The sequence below is a fragment of the Camellia sinensis genome, chromosome 5 (genome assembly GCF_055761805.1).
Source record: "Camellia sinensis isolate YWXY chromosome 5, ASM5576180v1, whole genome shotgun sequence".
Taxonomy (NCBI): domain Eukaryota; kingdom Viridiplantae; phylum Streptophyta; class Magnoliopsida; order Ericales; family Theaceae; genus Camellia; species Camellia sinensis.
Genome location: NC_138965.1, coordinates 151540286 through 151560131, shown reverse-complemented (window position 1 = coordinate 151560131; position 19846 = coordinate 151540286). Strand labels below are relative to the sequence as shown.

The following is a 19846-nucleotide window of genomic DNA, read 5'->3' as shown; positions in this document are numbered from 1 at the left end:
TCCTCCTCCTTCTCTCCATCTTTTCTCTTTTTCTTCTGTCTATTCTATCTATTTCAGAGAAGGAAAGAACATGAGGGGAAAAAAAAAAAGAATACCCAAAATGACATTGTTTTTGGGTATTTGAGCTATTTCGGGTCAATTTTTTTCGAGTTACGAAGTATTATTCAAAAATAAATAAATACATGAATAGTCTAGATCATTTTGAGGGTCATGAGGTTCCCAAAAATAGAAGCCTCAATCATTTTTGTAGTAAATATAAATAAGCAAGGGAGTGTTAGAACATGATAGGGGAAGTAAAATTTATTTCTGCCTCACTTACACTTTAGCACATGAAAAATACATGCAGGGTGGACGAGATGTGGGAGTGAAAAAAAAATGGCCATCTCTATTCTTGACTCCAATTTTGTTCAAATTTTAAACTACGTTTGTTTCAATTGATAATCAGTATGTTTGGTTTGAATTTTTTGGATTAAGTTTTTTAAAAATTGAGTTTTTTAGTTTTCATATTTTTTTGTTTTTAGTGAATATTATTAAAATTTTAAACATGTTTTTTACTTTTTTAAATGCACCTTATTTAGATGTATCTAAAAGTAAAAAATTTGTGAAAAAATATTTTTAAAAATTAATAAATACAAAAAAATACAAAAAAAAATATACTGAATTCTTATATTTTTTTTGTATTTTTGGTATTTAGTGAATTTTTTAAATATTTTTTTACTTTTTAGGTGTATTTATGTTAGGTGTGTCTAAAAAACAAAAAAAAATTACTTAAAATATTAAAAAAATTCAATAAAAACAAAAAAAAATATGAAAAATAAGAAAGTAGAATTTTCTGAAAGGTGTTTTTGAAAAAATAGAATCAAGCAAGCTATTTTTAATGAAAAATATTTTTTAAATGTCTAGTGGTGATGGCTGCCGTAGTACTATGGTGACATTGGTTATTGGAAAAGGAAAATGAGTGAGAGCACTGATTAGTGCTATCACTAATGATATGACAGTGAATCCTATTAGGAATGATTTGATGTTTTGACCTTGGTGTTATATTTTTTTTTCTTTTTTTATTGAGTGTCATGTCATTAGTAGTCTTTTTAAAGTTCCAAAATTAGTAGTCTCTATCATTGTTGATTGGAAAATGTTTTCCTCCTTTTAGAAAGCGAAAAATATTGTTTACAAATAGGCTTATGTTATGTGGATCATGAAAAAAAAAATTTGTTGACTTTTCATTTTTTACCAAATATCATAAAATACAAAAAAAACATTTAGGGTAAGAGTCAAACAAGATTAATTTGTTGGGACTTTTATGTTCAAATAAATCTAATTTGTTTGGATTTTTTTTCTTGTCCGAATGTCCAAAAATTGATTAATTAGTAACATTTCAAGTTGGTTCAACCATATAAAATCCAAATGTTTTAAGTTTAAATTATTTTGAAAAAATGGTGAAAAGTTATTTTTTAATTTTTTTTGACAAAACGTGAGAAATAATGCAACCTAAAATGGATTAAAAACTAAAAGATGATTTTTAACCATCTCTCCAAAATAATCCTGTTTAGGTAGACAATTAGCATTTTTGGAGATAAAATTAATATTATTTGATATGTTTAAATAAAATAATTAGAGTTACAGATTTTGTTTTTAACAAATACAAGTGATTTTAAAATAAAGATTTTCAAATCGAAAATTTTTTGAACCTATATCTCAAATTCTTGTTTATAAAAAATTCATGTCGTTTCGTAAAATATATTGCAAAATGTTTTGAAGGTATGTTTTCTAAACGTGATTTCAAAAAATAACATGAGTTTAAGCATTACATTTAAAACTATTTCAATTTAAACAAAATAAAAATAAAAATGAAAAATTTACATTTGGTAAAACTAAAATATAAAAAAATAATAATTGTAAAAATGTCAGTTATAAAGTTTTAGTTACATTAAACTAAATTAAAAGCAACCCTAAATTCTAAATTTTGAATGAGGGCAACCTGATTAGGATTTTATTTTTTTTTAAAGATTCTTCTGCGCTAGAAGCCTCTAAAAATTTAAAAATGTATAGATCAATTTTGAAAGAAAAAAAAATTCACTAAAGATAAATTTAATTTTGTTTTTTACAGTTTAATATCTTGTTACTTAGAAAAACCCCATCTTTCAAGATGGAATTTAAAGAACCACAAACGAGCGCAGAACCGAAAATACTTCAAATTTCATTTTATTTTTATAATTACCCTGCAATAAAATTGGCAAACAATAAAATTCTATACTTCAACTCAATAATTTTGTCACTACAAACACAATCTCTAAATAAAAATCGCAAAAATATATCACCAATAATCACATTTAATTACAGACCTGAAATTACAAAACATGTAATGATATGCATAAACCTAATAGAGGTCCCTCTGGCCAAGTGAACCTGAGACATCTTATTTCTGTATCTGAAAAGAACTGGGTTAAGAGAAACAAAAATACTCGAAGAACCAAAAAAAAAAAAATTGGATTGAGGCGCAAACCTAGCAATTGCTGTGTATTTGGGTTTATATTTTCAGTCTTCAGGAGCGTTTTGGTTAGGAGGAGTTCCGGCAAGCCAACCCCACACGCCACCAGAGCTCTGTCTCTGCTTTGCACTGAAGGCAGCTTGTTCAGAAGCAGCCTTTTGTCGTTGAAGAAGTTCAAGTTCCTTTTGTAGGGTCTCCATTGTTTGCAGCTTTTGTCGGAGCTCTGCTACATCGACCTGTAGGTCCAAAGAAGGATTAGGGTTGCACCACTTTCCAGTGAAGGAAAATATTTGAAGAGGTTTGGTCCTCCTAGATAACATTATTCAAAAAATGAAGGCGGCAGCCCTTCAGTAGAGCCCCCCCCCCCCCCCAAAAAAAAAAAAAAAAAAAAAAAAAAAAATTATTTGGATAGCATAGACATGCGACAAAATATGACATAAGATGGACACACCAGCATGACAATTTTGACATGACAAGTTGGGGCTATGCTCAAAATATGTAGTTTTAAATATTTATTATACATTAAAGGAGGGATTAATATATATAAATTTGTATTATTTTTTCTTTTATCAATGAATCTCAAGTTATTTTGTTCAAAAATTTGTAACAAATTTCATGTGTCCAAGTGTCCAAAGTGTATATGGGTCTAAATTACTTTAAAAACATAATAGGACATGTTTGTACGTGTGCCAACATATGTCCGACACAATCGTACTTCCTTCTTAAAAATGTTTGTGCTTCTTGGTTTGGATCTCATGGCGAGCAAACAAAAAAAGGAAAAAATATTAACTCTATCCTTTTTTTTGTTGGCGCAAATCCAACTTAAAGTTTGAATGTTTAAAAGGTAATTTATTTTTTGATGAGGGTTTTTTTTTTTTTTTTTTTTTTCCCCGTTAAGAACGTTTTTTGAGGGTTTGAAAAGGAAATGCAGTGGTTATTTACCAAATCATTTATATAATCTTCTTTCCCAGCAAAGGATTATCTAATTGGACTAATCAAGCAATATTCCATCAACTATCAAACACAAAAGCTTAACATTATAAGCACGTACCTCGAGTTTGAAACATCTCGACTGCTCAGCAGCTAGCTGTCCACGCACAGATTGAAGCTCCTGCAGTGTCAATTTCAGTATATGTCATTGGAATTTGGTTGAACATACCATCACCTCATGCATATGAGAAGTAAGATTTTTGGTGGAATAAAATATAAAACTTAATCTGCTCCTCTTTTACTGAAACAATAATTTTGGCTGGCAAGCTAAGCATGGACACAGACACAAGACACAGTGATTTTAAAATATTGGGGATACAGACATGGTGAGGACATGACAATAATTATATATATATATATATATTTGCTATGCAAATTAATATAATATCCACAAACAATCAAAATTAACAAAATCTAACACTAATTCAATATATATAACGTCACTCTCAAGTTAACTCTTTACCATTTATGTCTTTTCTATGGATGATCTATTCATTATTTAAATCTAAGCAAAAAGTAATAAACATTCAACATCCAACATCCATTAAAAGCACTAAAGAATAGAGGGGAAAAAATAGTTGTGTGTCCCTGAAAAATAAATAAATAAATAAAATAAAATAAAGGGACACATCACGTGGTGTGTCCCCCATACATGTCCCCATGGCCACACAGCTATGGCACCTGTTTTGAAGTGTTAGTGCTCCATAGCTAGTGAGCAACAATCTGGCTAACTAGATGGGGTTGCCTTCTCAAACAACTACATTTCTAGTGAACTCCACAAACCCTGATTTAAAGCAAGTTTTTATGATTTGTTTCCATATTTGACATTGCAGCCAAAGTAAAAGAGGCTGTTATTTCATACTTTCTTAATGAATCAAAGGAATTTTTTTTTTTTTTTTTTTTTTTTTGAAAACTGAAAGAAATTGTAAAAATCAAAATACATTCAGTCCGTCTGAAAATCTTAAAAAAATACGCCATTTTCTTAACAGAGGAAAAAAGATTGGCTAAATCTTCTGCAGGAAACAAAACTAGTATTGCCTCGGGTGAAAAGGAGATGGGTGACATTTTCAGAAATTTCACAACAAAATTTCCATCAAGATTTATGAAACTTAAAAAACATACTTTCATTAAATAAGGATTCTGCCATTTTCATTAAAAAAAAGTGCTTCCCATCAGGATTCTGTCACAAGGACAATAATTTTGTAGCAATCATCTCCCAAAAAAACTCATCCATTAAATAAACACAAGAAGTTACCTTATACAAATCTGAGTTACGTGCCCCAGATTCGACTAACTCTTGCTTTAGCTGAAGAGACTGCATCTTCTCCTTGCTGAGTGATGATTCTAATTCTTCTTTCCCTGCCTTGAGGGTTGCTATAAGAGGTTCATTGCTTTCTTCGCTTCTAGTTCTCTGCATGATATTCTCATGAATATAAGCACAAAGATGCAGAATGGCAAGAATTAAAAGATACAGAAGTTAAACTGGCATCAGGAATAAGGTAGAGTCCAAAGTGTTGGGATTCTCTCCAGTGGGGAACCCAACTGAAGAGTGTTGTTGGGCCTTGGTGGGCTCACCATGGGATCCACCTCAATGATATAAACCGTTCATCTTGTAGGGCTCTTTGATCAGATCAACCATGAAAAAATCAAATTGATTGGACAACTGTAGCCACATGATCGGATCACATTTGTCTTCAAAAAAATGAACAAGTATAATTTTGAGAATAGACCATTCATTTTTTAGAATAGACCGTTCATTTTTTGAAGACAAATGTGATCAGTATATTTTTTGGAAGGATGATTTGATCAGAGAGACCTACCAAATGAACGGTTCGGATCATCACGGTGAATCTCGTGGTGGGCCCACCAAAGCCCAAAGCACCCTCCAGTTAGGACTACCAACCGAAGAGAATCCCATTCCAATGCAAAAAAATGGCAGCAAACCCAAGCTACTGTCACAAATGTCATAAGTTACTGGTAACTAAGGAATTGAAGCATAATGAACAAATTTGAATGGGGAAGAGTAAATTACATTTTAATACATAAAAACATATGTATAGAATTTGGTAGTCTAGAATTGTTGGAAATTGTTTTAACATTTAAAAAATTAAGGACTTATTCATCATATTTACATTGGGTGGGGGACAAAAAGGAGCATGTATTATTCAGATTATCAAAAAATTATGATGATATTATGAACTGTTAGATATTACATTTGAAAAGTTCATACGATTTTCTCACAACTCTACTAATAATATGACCAAAAAAGTGCAGTTGTCCGAAACATTTTAAATTTTCATACTAATTGCTTATAATCCAAGAGTAATTGTTGCTATTTAAATATACATAGAAACTCCGAAAATCCAGTAATATATTAATTTTCTTTAACAAAGACAATACTTGGAGTTAAGAATTATGTATCCAGTTGAATGCAAACTATATCACAACCGTATTGATAGAAAATTCATAGGAGCAGATATCAATGGGAGGTCTGCAATATTGCAATACCATTGGATCTGAATCAACATTGTCCATGAGAATCTCCCTTATTTTTCCTTCTTGGCCCGCTTCAAATTCAGATTCCACGTCTCTGGTTGCAGCATTATGAATAGCTGACACACTGTCAGGTACAGGAGTCTCCACCATTTTTGATTGCAAGGCTGATTTGTGACTCGGTTTAAGGACGTTAACCTAACAGCAATAATATAACCAAATTTAGGAGAAGGAAACAAAGCATGATAAGCCGTGCGAAAGCAGTTGAAGATTACTCTTGACCTCATTGTTGTACCGCCCATTATAACCTCCAAAAGATATTAGGATATCTTCACCATTGTAGGAGCTCACGACCAAACTCAAGCCCTGTGATGGACACAATTCAAATAGTTACTTTTTGTTATTTAATAGCCCGGAAATAAAGGCAGCTCAATTAAATTATCATTATTTTTTAATTGTGGACAATAATTCATACATCCATCATAACTTCCAAAATTCTCAATTATACTAATGGTCCCATATAATGTCATTATATGATACGGACCATGGTTTGGTTTGGTGGAGTATATATGAAAAAAGGAAAGAACAAGTTGAGTTATGTTATCATGTTTCACCCAATCAACAAAAGGGTTGAACAGCAGATCCAGTCAAACTTACAAAATGATTAAATAGTCCAGTCTACATTTAAATGGTATACAACTGTAGATTCAAGTAAAAAAAAACTAAAAACACACCATGCTTTGGAAATGAAATGTACATGATGCTAATATGTTTCAAAGTTAATCAAGCTTTTTGTTCAGTAATCTTATTTTCAGAAGAATGATGATATACATTACTATTGTAGTTTTGATTTAATGCTACGCATTGGGTTTTGGCTCACTCCTCTTCCCTATATATTTGTAGGCGATGATGGTGCTTGAAGGCTTTATAATTCAAGCTTTGTGAATATGATGTAAAGACTCGTATGCTCTAGCCTTTGCAAGAAAAAGGCTTAGCATTGTGAAGTCATTGTTCATATTGAGCAAAATAGTTAGGGTTGTAATATTCATGATGATGACGATCATCATCACCTCAGAAGCTAATAAGAGAATTTTGGGTCAGTTTATTACGCAGAAAGCTAAATCAACCTGGTATATACATTTAAGACTATTAGGAAAGACATCAGTTAACAGGAAGTTGTCCTTCAACTTAGAAATGTTCAATTCAACCTAGATATCCTTCCTATCTTTTAAAATAGTGTAATGCATGTGAAAACAAATTCTGCAACCTAAATTGAGATGCCCTACAGGTTGTTAAGTTTACAGATAGATTGATTTAAAAAAATCCTCCAATCAAAACACCTCACTGGCAAGAGGAACACGTCCTTGAACAGTAGTTACAACAGACCAAACCAGCGTAGACATGTTGAGGACAACAGTTTCTGAGACCCCTGCAAAAAGTTAAAAAGAAGGAATAAACACCAAACAGGAGTGGTAGCATATACAAAGCATTTTCACCAAAAACTACAACAGATTTTTATCTTCACTGAACACCAAGAATTTTCGAAGATTACCACAATCATCAAGCAAATTTTTTCAAATTATCCTAAATTTATGAAATTTTTTTTTTTTTTAATTTTTACTTTTAAATCATGCAAAATGAGCCATTGAACAGAATAAAATATCAAGTGCTTCATGGTCAAGGATGTACATTCATTTCCAATATCAAGAAAGCAAGGACATTTTCCATACATGCATCTGGTTCTACAAGAAGAAAATTTGCTCACATGTAAGCTAGCATATCAAATTCCAATGGGTGTTCAAGTGCATGAAACGAGGCATTCCCTTTATTCTCAACACAAAAAATGTCACTCTATGAAGACAAGTTTGCAATATGACATTTGTCATATCAGATGCAATAAAAGATTTGACTCATGGGAAAAAGTTGTGATGATAACAGTATTCCACTTCTTGCAGCTTCTAAATGTGTATATTGTAATGCTATTTGATTGGCATCGCAACCCAGCAAGTAGAATCATCATCATCCAGAGGGTAAAAAACCACTAGTCTCATGAGGTTAAGGTGGGTCTTGAGGAAGGTTTGACACCAAAAGCTCCTACAACACTCATGTGATCTTTCAACGACAAGACTAGATCCCTGTACAGGCAGTTCAAATTCCCAGGGTCCTTTAACAATAATGAGATTCATTATCAATGACAGCGGACCATTCCCATCAAGAAGTTTTGGTTTCAAACTTGACTTACCCAAACCCCACATCAAGTTATTTTCTTTTCTTTATTTTTGTAAGTACTTTCACTAACTAATATTTCAGGTTGACTACTAGGCATCAGCTAGCAGGCCTCTAGATATAAGGAACCAACACATATCAATCTCATATCTAAATAAGTTTTCAAATACATACCACTTCTATTGTCACCACCACCAACAATAAACCAGTTCTCACCAACTGTCACACCTGCATGCCCAGCCCGGGGACTTGGTATCTCACCCTGTTGTGTAGGTCTTGACCATTCCATCTTCAACATCCAATTACACGATCAATGTATATAAGATTCAAATTATACCATGAGAAAAATATTAAAGACAGATATCCTACCGCTTGCAAATCAAGGACATGCAGATCATTGAAGCAAGTAGCATGTGAACCCCCGCCAAAAATAAGAAGGTAACGCTCTGCATGGACAGCTGCAGCATGATCGGACCTTGGGGAAGGCGGCACCCCCCTACAAAAATAATGAAGAAAATTAAACATCAACAGACTTGCAAATTTAGGCCTCATTTGACAACTGCCTCTTTTAGCCAAAAAGTCAAAAAGTTACAAAAAAAATCAAAAAGCCAACAACTCATACCAAAAAGTCAAAGATTCCCTTTTCTCTCTACTTTTTGCACAACTTTTCGTAAAAAGCCAAAAAGTCATTCCAAACATACTAGTTTTTTTTACATCACATTTTATCCAAAAAGCCAAAAAGTTAATAAAAAAACCTGTTCCCAAACGAGGCCTTAATCATAAATTAAAACACTTGGTTCCATTTCAAAACATAGTGAAAAGCTTTTGTTGGAAAATCTAGTTAGGAGTAACTTCTTGTATTTTTATTTTTCAACTAAGGACATGTTTGATTGGATAGATTAGAGCATGGAATTGAGATTATTAATCCGTGAGCCCAATTATCCTATATTTGTTTTAACACTTTGGTTTAAGATAATTAATCCAATGGATAATTAATACAACAAATTTGTAGGATTATTAGTAATGGAGTACGGGTGGGATTATTAATCCAATGGATAATTTATCCTATTAATCCAATTGGATAGTGAATACCACACTAATTTTGATAGGATTATTAATACCTCACCATTAGTCTTGTGAATCAAACATGGCCTAAGAGTATAACTATGGGAAAAATATGTGGTGTTTGGGGAAGTTGGTAAAAAGCTGGCATTTTGGCTTTTTTGTAGCTTTTTGGCTTTTTTGGTGTAAAAAAGTAAAGAGCTGATGTGACCTAAAAAAGCCAAAAAGCCAAAAAGCTAGCATCATCGTGTGACACCATCAAACTTGCAGCACATAGAAGATATAAATAATGGCCAGATCACCACCATTGTGCAGAAGACAGTAACTCTACAAATACTAAGAAAGGAAAAATGTAAATTATTCAAACATCTCAAATATAAGCAGATGATGAGTATAAGAACAAACACCAATAAAACTCGTCAAGTACTCAAATGTCATTATAGTGGCAAATGGTCAATCAAATGGCTGCCTTAAATTCATCAATGTTCCCAACAATGCCAAACAACCAAAATTGCAAAATAGACATATAAACTTGCTTTTGAAATTTCTCAAAGGGCATCTTACACAGCATCAAATTCATCCCAGGTCATGGTTTCTAAGTCAAGAATGTGCAGGTCATTCAGGAGGGATCTCTTTGCATCTTGTCCGCCAAATATGACTAAAGTTGAACCTACAAGGGTCACAGACTGGCCTCCGCGTGAGACCTGCCAAGCAGGCATAACCATAAGAAAACATTAAACAAGTGACAATATCTTAATTTGTTTCTTGTGCAGAAGAATGACAAACAAACAGCAGATAAACTTGACCAATGTACTTTGAGACCTGCCAAGCAGGCATAACCATAAGAAAACATTAAACAAGTGATAACATCTTAATTTGCTTCTTGTGCAGAAGAATAAAAACAAACAGCAGGTAAACTTGACCAATGTACAAGTTTGTGTTTGAAAATTGAATACAAAATCTATCAAATTTGAGGCATTTTTTAAATCTTGACAATTTTCAGCAACCTACGCCTTTAGAAATACAAACAAAACTACAATTTTGTTAGAAACAAAATGTGCCCAAGGAGTAAAACAAAAATCATTATGTTCTTATCTAAGAAGCACAAATATGGATATAGGACACATATACGACACGTTGGGGTTCCTCGTCATCCAAAATCAAAAGACAGGATAACACAGAATTTTTATTAAAAAATACAGAAACACAGCAGGGACACAACAATGAACAAAATATATTATATATGCATCAATGAATTAAAAACATAATATTTATTTTTTATGGTACACAAAAATCTTGTTTGTTATATGAAAATATTACCAAATAATTGATTTTCTATGTCTATGAGTTGGAAAAAAAAATGGGAGTAGAAAGCCCATATGCTTTAGTTTTAGAAGCCCCATCAATCATAAATAAAATGGAAATTGTAGAGGTTTGGGGTTTCAAATATGAAAGGCTTAAAGGTCGGATTAGTATTTATGAATCCACATTACATGGACTCAAGTGTTGGTGTCGGGTGCACTAATATCCAAGGATATGGAGACACGGAAAAATATTCATCTCTCTTTTTTAGGGTAAAAAATAGTGTTTACAAAGTGTCATAGAGCATTCATTGTATAACAGGGATTTTATACGTAGTGTATAGTTAACTCAAATTACTAAATATGCTTGCTGGGTCACTAGGTGAATGTCTAGCTGCACATGTCAGACACATAACCCATACCCTTGTGTTTTGTGAAGAGATAAGTAAGCTTAGGATCATGTTACATAGAGCCTAAGAAGCATGAAAACTTCTAAGAAGGTGGTGTGTTCATGTCCAACATGTGTTTGACACCGACACTTGTCGGACACTTCCAGACGGTCATCGAACACTTCTAACGTGTCAGACACATGTCCACATATTTTTATTTATTAAAAAATAAATAAATCAGACTTGGACACTCAGGAGACATGTTCATCTCTTAGACACACATGAAACACATTACAAGTTTGAACAAAACTAACTTAGGATCAAATGATAAAATAAAAAATAATGTAAATTTATACTTGTTAATCCATCCTTCTAAACTTTAAAAATTCATGTTTTGTTGCATATTTTTGTTGACTTTGAATGAAATATTCATCTACATGACATGCAAAATATATAAAACCATATATTTTGTGCATGCCCCCACATATCATGTCCTACATTTTTTTAAAAAAATTGTCATGTCGATGTGTCCTTATCGTGTAACGTGTTTGTGTTTGTGTTCGTGCTTCTTAGCATAAAGCTCACTCTTGATTCTAAACTAGGAAACCATTTTTCCCCATGGAATTTGATTTCTTGGGAACTCACAAGTGATTGTCAAGAAACAAAAGGTGTTATTAAGATGTAAATGATCAAATACCGGCGGTTTCCCGTAAGTCTTCAAGGTTGACCAAGTATGAGTTTTCAGATCGAATGCCTTCACTGTCACAAGAAAAAATAAAAACAATGAGATCAAATAATTATATCGATAATGCAGAATCAAGAAGGAAACACTAAAGCAGATACACAAATGAATGAGACTTCCACTTATCAATCAACCTGTAAAATCATATCCCGTCATTCATGGATGGAAGAAGCCTCCGAAATCACATGAAGAATAGCAATTGTTGTCAAAAAGAACTTTTTGTACAGCAACTATGCCATCCCCCCTTTAGAATAAAAAAGCAAAATTTCTAAAACTTACAACTAAGAAAGAGAGCAATTGTTCACATCAAATTTCTCTGTGGACCAAAATAAAAAAATTTGGGCTTGTTTGGTTTGCATCTCAAGATATAATTTTTGGGAAAAAATTTCAAAATTTTGTTTGGTTCAAATTTTTTGAAAAAAATTTCCAAAATCACTCTCGCTCCTACACATCAATCAATCACTTTTTCTCTCTCCTTTCTCCTTCTCAATCACTTTTTCTCTCACACACATCTACTCAACTACAACAAAGTATCAAATCATCCCAAACTCCAAAACTATTTTCAAAATATACAACCAAACAAGCCCAAAAAAAATTTAAACTCTCTCCCCAAATTTTTTTTTGAAAATTTATCTCAAAACACAATCCAAACTTTTCAAGAGTTCAATTTACACAGCCAAATATTTATTTCTAAAATTTTAATCAAGCAAAAGCTAATCTCTAAATAACCACATACTTTAGTTTAAAAGATTGAAATTAGCAAAGAAAGTAGAACAGAAGAACAGAAGAAATAGAGAATTCTAAATTAAGATCTAAGGAAAACTAGCCTAGAGCTACGAAGCCTTTAAAAGCTTATCAAAATGTCAATCAACTCATATTTCCACATGTAACCTAGATGAAATGGTAGCATGAGTCCAATTATTTAGGTGAGGGAAGAATTATCATAAAATATCGCAATGGTGTCCAGAATTAAGCAGATCAGAAAGAGACCACCACATCATAAGTAGATGATAAGTACAGGCACTACACTTTGGAGTCTTAATCAAGTGTTTACAGGCTAACATGATTTGCTATCTTCAACTTAGAGATTACATGAGACTGAAAAAAAATACAAATACAGTTTATAAGATCAATTTAATTTCAAAAATAACTAAATTTGTATTTAACCGTGCAAAGAGTGATCCATATAGATTTATCCAAAAAAAAAAAAAAATGAGTAATCCATATAGACATAAGCTATAATTCCATGTGATTGTTCTTCTTCCATGTGATTGTGCTTCTTCTTATTATTATTATTATTTTTGGATCAACAACAAAATAATGTTATTAAAGATAAATAGAAGTACAAAGAGAACAATCCTCATTAAAAGAAACTAGTCAACTTAAAACAGGACTAAGAGAGCAATTCTATACATCACAAATAGCTCTCAAATCTCTAGAAATCAAAAAAAGAGGGTCCCTTTATTTTTTTGTTTGGATGAATACAATCAATTATAAATAAATATTCAGTTAACAATAGATAAAAAGACAAAAGCATCATTTTTGCCTAATGTTCCACCAATTTTTTCCCACCTAGCAAACATTAGCCAATTTAAAACTTTCTGTGGTATTTGACATACCAAAAGTAAATACTTTCAACAAAATTAGAACCTTATGTGAAAAGTAGTACAATATATATGACTCTTACCTTGGATATATTCAGAAGGATCCTTCGTATGTCCAGCTAATGAAAGAAGCTTATTTGCCCCCCATGGTATCTACAGGCACCAAAACGATATGATCATACAACACAGGTGCAAACACTCATTTCAAACCTTTGCATCCAATATTCTACAAAAGAAGAAACTAATCTCCACACTAACCAGGGAATGGCCAGCACAGGGAGGCATTGGTACTGGAGAAGGTGATTCTAGAGACACGGTCTCGGCTTTAACTTCAATCCTGGACCAAGTCCAACTTCTCAAATCTAGAACCTGCATTTTTGCTCAGTTTGAAGAAAAGTTATATCTACAGGTAACAAGAATCAGAAACATAAATATATATGCATAGTTAATAAAGATAAAAATGGAAAAGCATAAGAGGGAGGAGAAAAGAGGAAGAAAAGAAAAGAAAAAACTTAATAAAAAACTCAAAGACATTATTAAAGAACTGAATACCATATTCAGTTTTTCCAGGCAACAGCTGGAAAAATTGGCTACTATTCGCCAACAGTATTCCATATGAATAAACTGTATGACATGTGCATGTAAGACATGCACAACTGTAAATAGTTTCCATACCTGAAGATCATTAAGGTAACGTCCATTTTGGTTTCCGCCAAATATGTACATCTTGTCATCAATAACTGCTGCTCCATGCTGAGAATTTGACACATTTGATCAGAGTGAGGAAGAAGAGTGGGGGCGCTTGAAGAAACAAGAAGCACCAACAAATCTTTTAAAATTGGAGACAAGCCAATACCTCATATCTTGCTTTTGGGCGTGGACCAGATACTGGAGGTGCAATCCATTGATCATAGACATTAACTGAACCAAGGCCCTCCAATACAACATCTTTATCCTGAGTTTCCAACAAGCTCCCATTTTCAGTGGGAATGGTCTTTGTCTCAGGAAAAGTGTTTCCATTTTCGGTAACTGCCTCAACCTTTGGATAATGCTATAAAACCCACAAAGGGGAGGGGGGAAATGAAACAACAAACAAACAAAAGAAAATGGTGACAATAAGTACGAAAACTGGGAGAAATGCCCTAGCCTATGAAAAGATCACATAAAAAATAAATCATTAAGACGTAATTGGAAAAATCAAGGGCTACAACTTCAGTTAAAGCACATGGTACCTCATGAAGAAAAGGATGGAGTTATCCTCGTAGAATTGAATTATATTACAATCTTGAGGGTTGAATGGATCAATGATCAAATAAACAGTCTTAGACAGCAGTCCAGACAAAGGCAAAAAACTAGGTTGTGATCATATGCCTTGGTCAATTTTCTGATCTATTCGGCTGTTATATTTCTTTTACTTGATGAATACCAGTTTAAGCAGAACTAAATTTAAGATCTCGTAACAAGCACAGATATAGCTAAGTTACAGACTAAACCTCAAGGATTACAACTTCATACACCTTGCTACGATATCATTGATCTAATATTAAAAGGCTGTCATTCACATGATATGCTGATGACATGTATCAGAGGTCTTCCCATAAACAGTTACATATGAAATGGTCAATGAGAAATTGCACTCTAACTAAAATCAAAGTACCTGAGATGAAACAAACAATTCAAGCATAACATTTTCAAAAAACGTCTCGTGCTAACCAACCTCCTTCTAAATGAAGGCATTCACCCTCCAGCAGGTGTCTACATCGATTCTAAATTGTGACACAAAAGTACAATATAGAAAACTAATCCGTACTTAATATCACATAATTTGAAAGTGTAGCCAAAAATTTATTTCAACATACTCACATTTATTTCCACATCTACAATGGGCTCTGCAACGCCATTGGATGCTCTTGAATACCACCCTGGATCTTCTTCCTATTTAAAAATAAAATAAAATATTGAAACAAATATTATATGTAAGTTTTTATAAGATCAGAGACTTGAAACACGGTAACATAAACTGAAAAGTTCACTTTGACAATACCTCTAATATTTTTACAAAGAGCCGCATTGCTTCTGTGGAAGCCATGTTTCCAAGCCCATTCCAACTGCATAAAGGGGAACACCTTATAAAATAGCAACTCAAGAACGTAGCAACAGATTTATGATAGTTCGGATGTCAAATATAGTTAGCAACTGATCTTTGAAGACCATGTGATGCAATCTAGGTATAAGACTCTTGTTGTGAAAGATCATACCACAGGTTACAAAAGATTAGCTAGTTTGGGAAAGGTGAAAATGATGAAAAAGGAATGAAAAATAATGTTTGTCTGTGTGTATGAGAGAGAACAAGAAAGAGTAAAGGAAACTACCCAGGTAGATGTTAGCAACCAGAGTTGACCATGAACAGTGACAAAGATCAAGGACATGGGCCCCCCATTGAAGATTCTTTTTTTTCTTCTTTTTTCATTTGATTTTGAGTAAATAATCCCATTAACGAACCAAACACCATTATCCTATAATTATACTCCCTCTTACAAGGTAAGACACATCTAGAGCATTATGTACATGCCAACCTCCTCAACTCCCCAACCCAAACTGAGAAGGTGGGGAACAAAAGGTTTCACTTCTCAAATCTCAGAGTAAGCATAGCCGAAATGCACATGTTAAGATGATAGCAAGGTAAGACAAGAAAAGATAAAGTTAGAAAAATCAACAAATTTGTGAGACAATAGAAGTTGCTCTAATTGGAAATAAAATGAGAGAAAACCAAGAAGGTTTGATCATGTGCAAATACTGCACCAAGGAGCAAGACTAACACTATACGCATTTAGAAAAATGCTAGGTGAAGGGATAGAATAAATTTAACATGGGTTGAGATAGAGAAGGAAAATAAAAATGGCATGATAGATTGTGGTTTAACTAAACTTTTTGCCCTTGACAAAACATAATGGCAAATGTTGGAATATGAGCTGTTAAGTTGCAACAGTCCCCCAATCTCGAACAAGACTTCAAGAATGTCATAAAAGGAACACAAACAATACAACAAATGCGGAAAAGTTATTAGAAAATACAAACAAATTTGAATCTTATTTTTAAGTGCATTAATCAATTAAAATGATTCTCCAAATGGTGGATTCTAATTTATTTTCCTCGTGATGGATCAGAGCACAAAAAGTCATGTGGGCTGGACCTATGTGATAACAACACGTATAGTCTCCATGATTCCAAACACAATTTTTAATTAATTGTAATAGAAAAAATTCAACACAAATTTTATTTTTTAAATTAATAAATAGAAACCACATTGTACAAAAGAAGCCTTCTTTTCTCCACTCTCCAGAAGATCCTTGTATGATGCCTCTACAACTCCATTATTACATTGTTCGATGTTCTTGCCTCTTGCTACTTGATATCAAATTGCCAAGTGTCAATGGTTTCAATATGACTCTCCCAATATTCAATCACAAAAAGTAATCAAAACTTCGTTTTCATATATTAAATAGATTAATTTGTCTTTTATCAAATATTAAACCAATGACTACATTAATGAATCTCATATAGAATGTATAGTATTTTACTATATCTTTAAAATTCTTATTTTACACTTTATTTAAAATTTATAAATATTTTCTATATGTATGTTAAAAAGTCATATTCTCAATTTTAGTTGAAGTAATCATATCCTTTCTTATCATCTCAACCCATGTTTTCCTTGGCCTTCCTCTATTTTTGAAAAGTTTTGTTGTGACAATACAAAGCAGAAAACCTATGCCTCGCCAAAACTTTTGTTGATAAGTAACACTAAAAATGCCACCCATTAAAAAAGCTAGTATCAATCAAAAACATCCATCTTGTACCCTTGTACAGGCCAAAGGAACAAAACTGACAGCCCTCCACATCCTCAATGCTCAAAGTGCTCTAAAAGGCCAAAATTGCACAATACAGCAATTTACACAAAGAGAGCTGCATCACACATCTTCCTCCTCTTTCCAATTTTACTTCCTCTCCAACTATAAAGAAGGTCAGCAACCTATCTCCAGAACACAAATATAGCCAAACTCAAAGACACCTTGCACACGTTTCCAGTGCCTACACTAACAACTATGGTTATGAATTTAAGAAAGGAAGTTATTTTCTAGTTGTTAATCTCCAAATATTCCAATATATAAGTACCCCCAATGACAATATATGTCAGCATCAACTAAGCACCACTTCAAACCATGCTAAATATCAACAAAGTGCATTCAAAGTTAGCAAAGTCAATCGTAGAGCTCAAGCAAACAAACCTTGTCCATTTGCTTTGCTCGACAGGACTCCAACCTCTAGGTTTGGCAATTTTACAAGGCCCTACAGTTGCCTGCAATAAATCAGAACCCACCACATATAAAACCATCATTTTCAGTAGCTCCACATGCAGAGCAAATCCTTCAAACAATACAAATAAATAAATCATATAAATAAATTGTTCAACACCAAATCCTAAATGGCATATAAATAAACACCACCCCACACCCACCACAATTTCAATATCAGTCTTAGCTGTGTATTTTTATCATTTACAAACACTGGTCCTTTGTTTGGTCACTCAGATCACCCGAAAACAAAAGAAATAAAACATTTAATCATAAAATTGATATTTGAGTACTTTCAATTACAGGAGAATTGAAAAAACAAAAAATAAAACAACTCAAAGTAATTGCACTTTCATGTGCATTGAGAGTTGTGTCACGTGCCGAGCACAACCCCACTTGCACCTCCATGAAAATTGTAATTATTTTGGGTTGTTTCCACTAATTTGCAATTTTTCCTTCGAATTTCCCCATTCACCCTGAACAAGAAACAAAGGCTCCGTTCGTTTTGTTTTGTAAACGTGATTCCACACCTATGTGTGAATATGATGTTTGGTAGGAGTTTTGGAATCACGTTTCCAAAACTCTACAGAGAAATCTGTCTCACGCGCACTTTTCAGAATTTTTTTTTTTGTGCAAATTTTGCCTAACCGGTTGTCCGGCCGGTCGTTCGGCCGGTTGACCGGAATAGTGATTTTTTTTTTTGTTGCAATTGATATGTTAATTTTTATATAATCAAAAAAAACATTTTCTAAAATTTTTAAAATTTTTTATGTGCTTTAAAATAATTTTGAGTTGTATATTTAGTTATGAGTTGTAAATTTTTGTATCAAATTTCAAATGTCACATCAATAATTTCTCACTCAAATCAAAACTATTTTCAAAACTCTTTACCAAACAAATTTTCCATGCTCAAATCATAATTCCAAACCTCACAAACTCAAAATACAACTCATACTCTCAAATCATAATTACAAAACTCTACCAAACGCAACCAAAATTTCCAATTCCAATCTTTTCCTTTCATTTTCCCATCAACCAAACATAATAAATAGATCAACATTTCCACAAACGCCAATCTCAATCCCCCCCAAACAAACACAGATCTATACCAATTAATGTCAAAATAACAGAAATTAAACCCATCATTTCCCATACAAACACATACAGCTCCTACAACAATTAAACCAAATTGAGACACAAATTTGACATCATACAACACGGGATCAAATTAAAAAAAAATCAAACCTGTTGGTAGAGAGCGTAAAGCAGCAAAGCGACTTCGTTGGAGAACTTGGAGCTGACGCCTTTGGAGGAGGAGTCCGGAGATCCGTCGAAGCCCACGTACGAGGCAGCCGCGTAGAACCTCTCTGGGTACGCGAGGCCAGCCCTCGCCATTTTTTGGGTTTTGCAGATCGGATCGATGCGAGTCGGGCTATTACAGAGGAAGAAGACTGAAACGGAGATTTTGAATTGAAATTTCGGGCTAATCGGGTTATTTATATATGAATGTTAGTTTGTAGTGGTTTGTAGTGGTGAGAGAGTGGTGCGTAGACTCTGTTAATAAATAGGGTTAGTGACAACTTGTCTGTTTTTTAGGTGTATAAAACTGAAAATAAAAATTAAGGGTTGGTTTGGGGTGTCTTAAAAAAAGTGTATTTTTTATCTTTTTACGAAAAGATGTATAGAAAAGTAGAGAGGTGATGTGACGAAAAAAAGATAAAAAGATGAATTATATAGTAGATGCCAAACCAAGCTTAAGTATAAAAAGTTAAGGTTAGGTTTGATATTCCATAAAAAAAAGTTAAAAGGTCCAAAAAAAAAAAAAAAAAAAGTCACTATCTCACATCACTTCTTTTTTATATTATTTTGGATTCAATTTATATTTTATAAAAAATTAAAAAGTACGTTTATTTTTAACATCTCAAACAATCCCTAAATGTTTAATTTTTTAATTTAAAAAATTGTTTGGCATGTACTGATTTAATTAAGCTATTTAATCTATATAAGTAACTGAATTCTAAAAAATAATTAAAATTTAAATTTTATCTTTTTACTTTTTATATTAAAATATTTAATTAAATTCTTTTATCACATAAATTATTGTAATCACAATTATAACATAAACAAATTAATATATATAAATTTTTTTAAACAAAAAAAAAAAACCTCATAAATAATGTATTCAAATATATACAT

The 19846-nt window shown here is 32.6% G+C and overlaps 1 protein-coding gene across 2 annotated transcripts; it reads right to left on the bottom strand.

Moving 5' to 3' along the window:
• Window positions 1-2230: 2230 nt before the first annotated feature.
• Window positions 2231-19237, bottom strand: ACBP4 (acyl-CoA binding protein 4). 2 transcript variants are annotated; one of them, XM_082870160.1, is made up of 19 exons: window positions 18896-19237; window positions 17585-17655; window positions 15340-15403; window positions 15159-15230; window positions 14152-14346; window positions 13971-14048; window positions 13554-13664; window positions 13379-13448; window positions 11647-11708; window positions 9824-9963; window positions 8567-8693; window positions 8372-8486; window positions 7312-7400; window positions 6254-6337; window positions 5987-6169; window positions 4734-4889; window positions 3540-3599; window positions 2504-2724; window positions 2231-2428 (listed from the first exon to the last, which is right to left on the bottom strand). In XM_082870160.1, the coding sequence occupies exons 1-18, from the start codon at window positions 19043-19045 to the stop codon at window positions 2536-2538; spliced, it is 2016 nt and encodes a 671-aa protein (XP_082726286.1). In that variant the 5' UTR covers window positions 19046-19237; the 3' UTR covers window positions 2231-2428; window positions 2504-2535. The 2 variants fall into 2 exon arrangements, with proteins under 2 accessions (XP_082726286.1, XP_082726285.1); XM_082870159.1 differs by having other exon boundaries at window positions 2231-2724.
• Window positions 19238-19846: the final 609 nt, after the last annotated feature.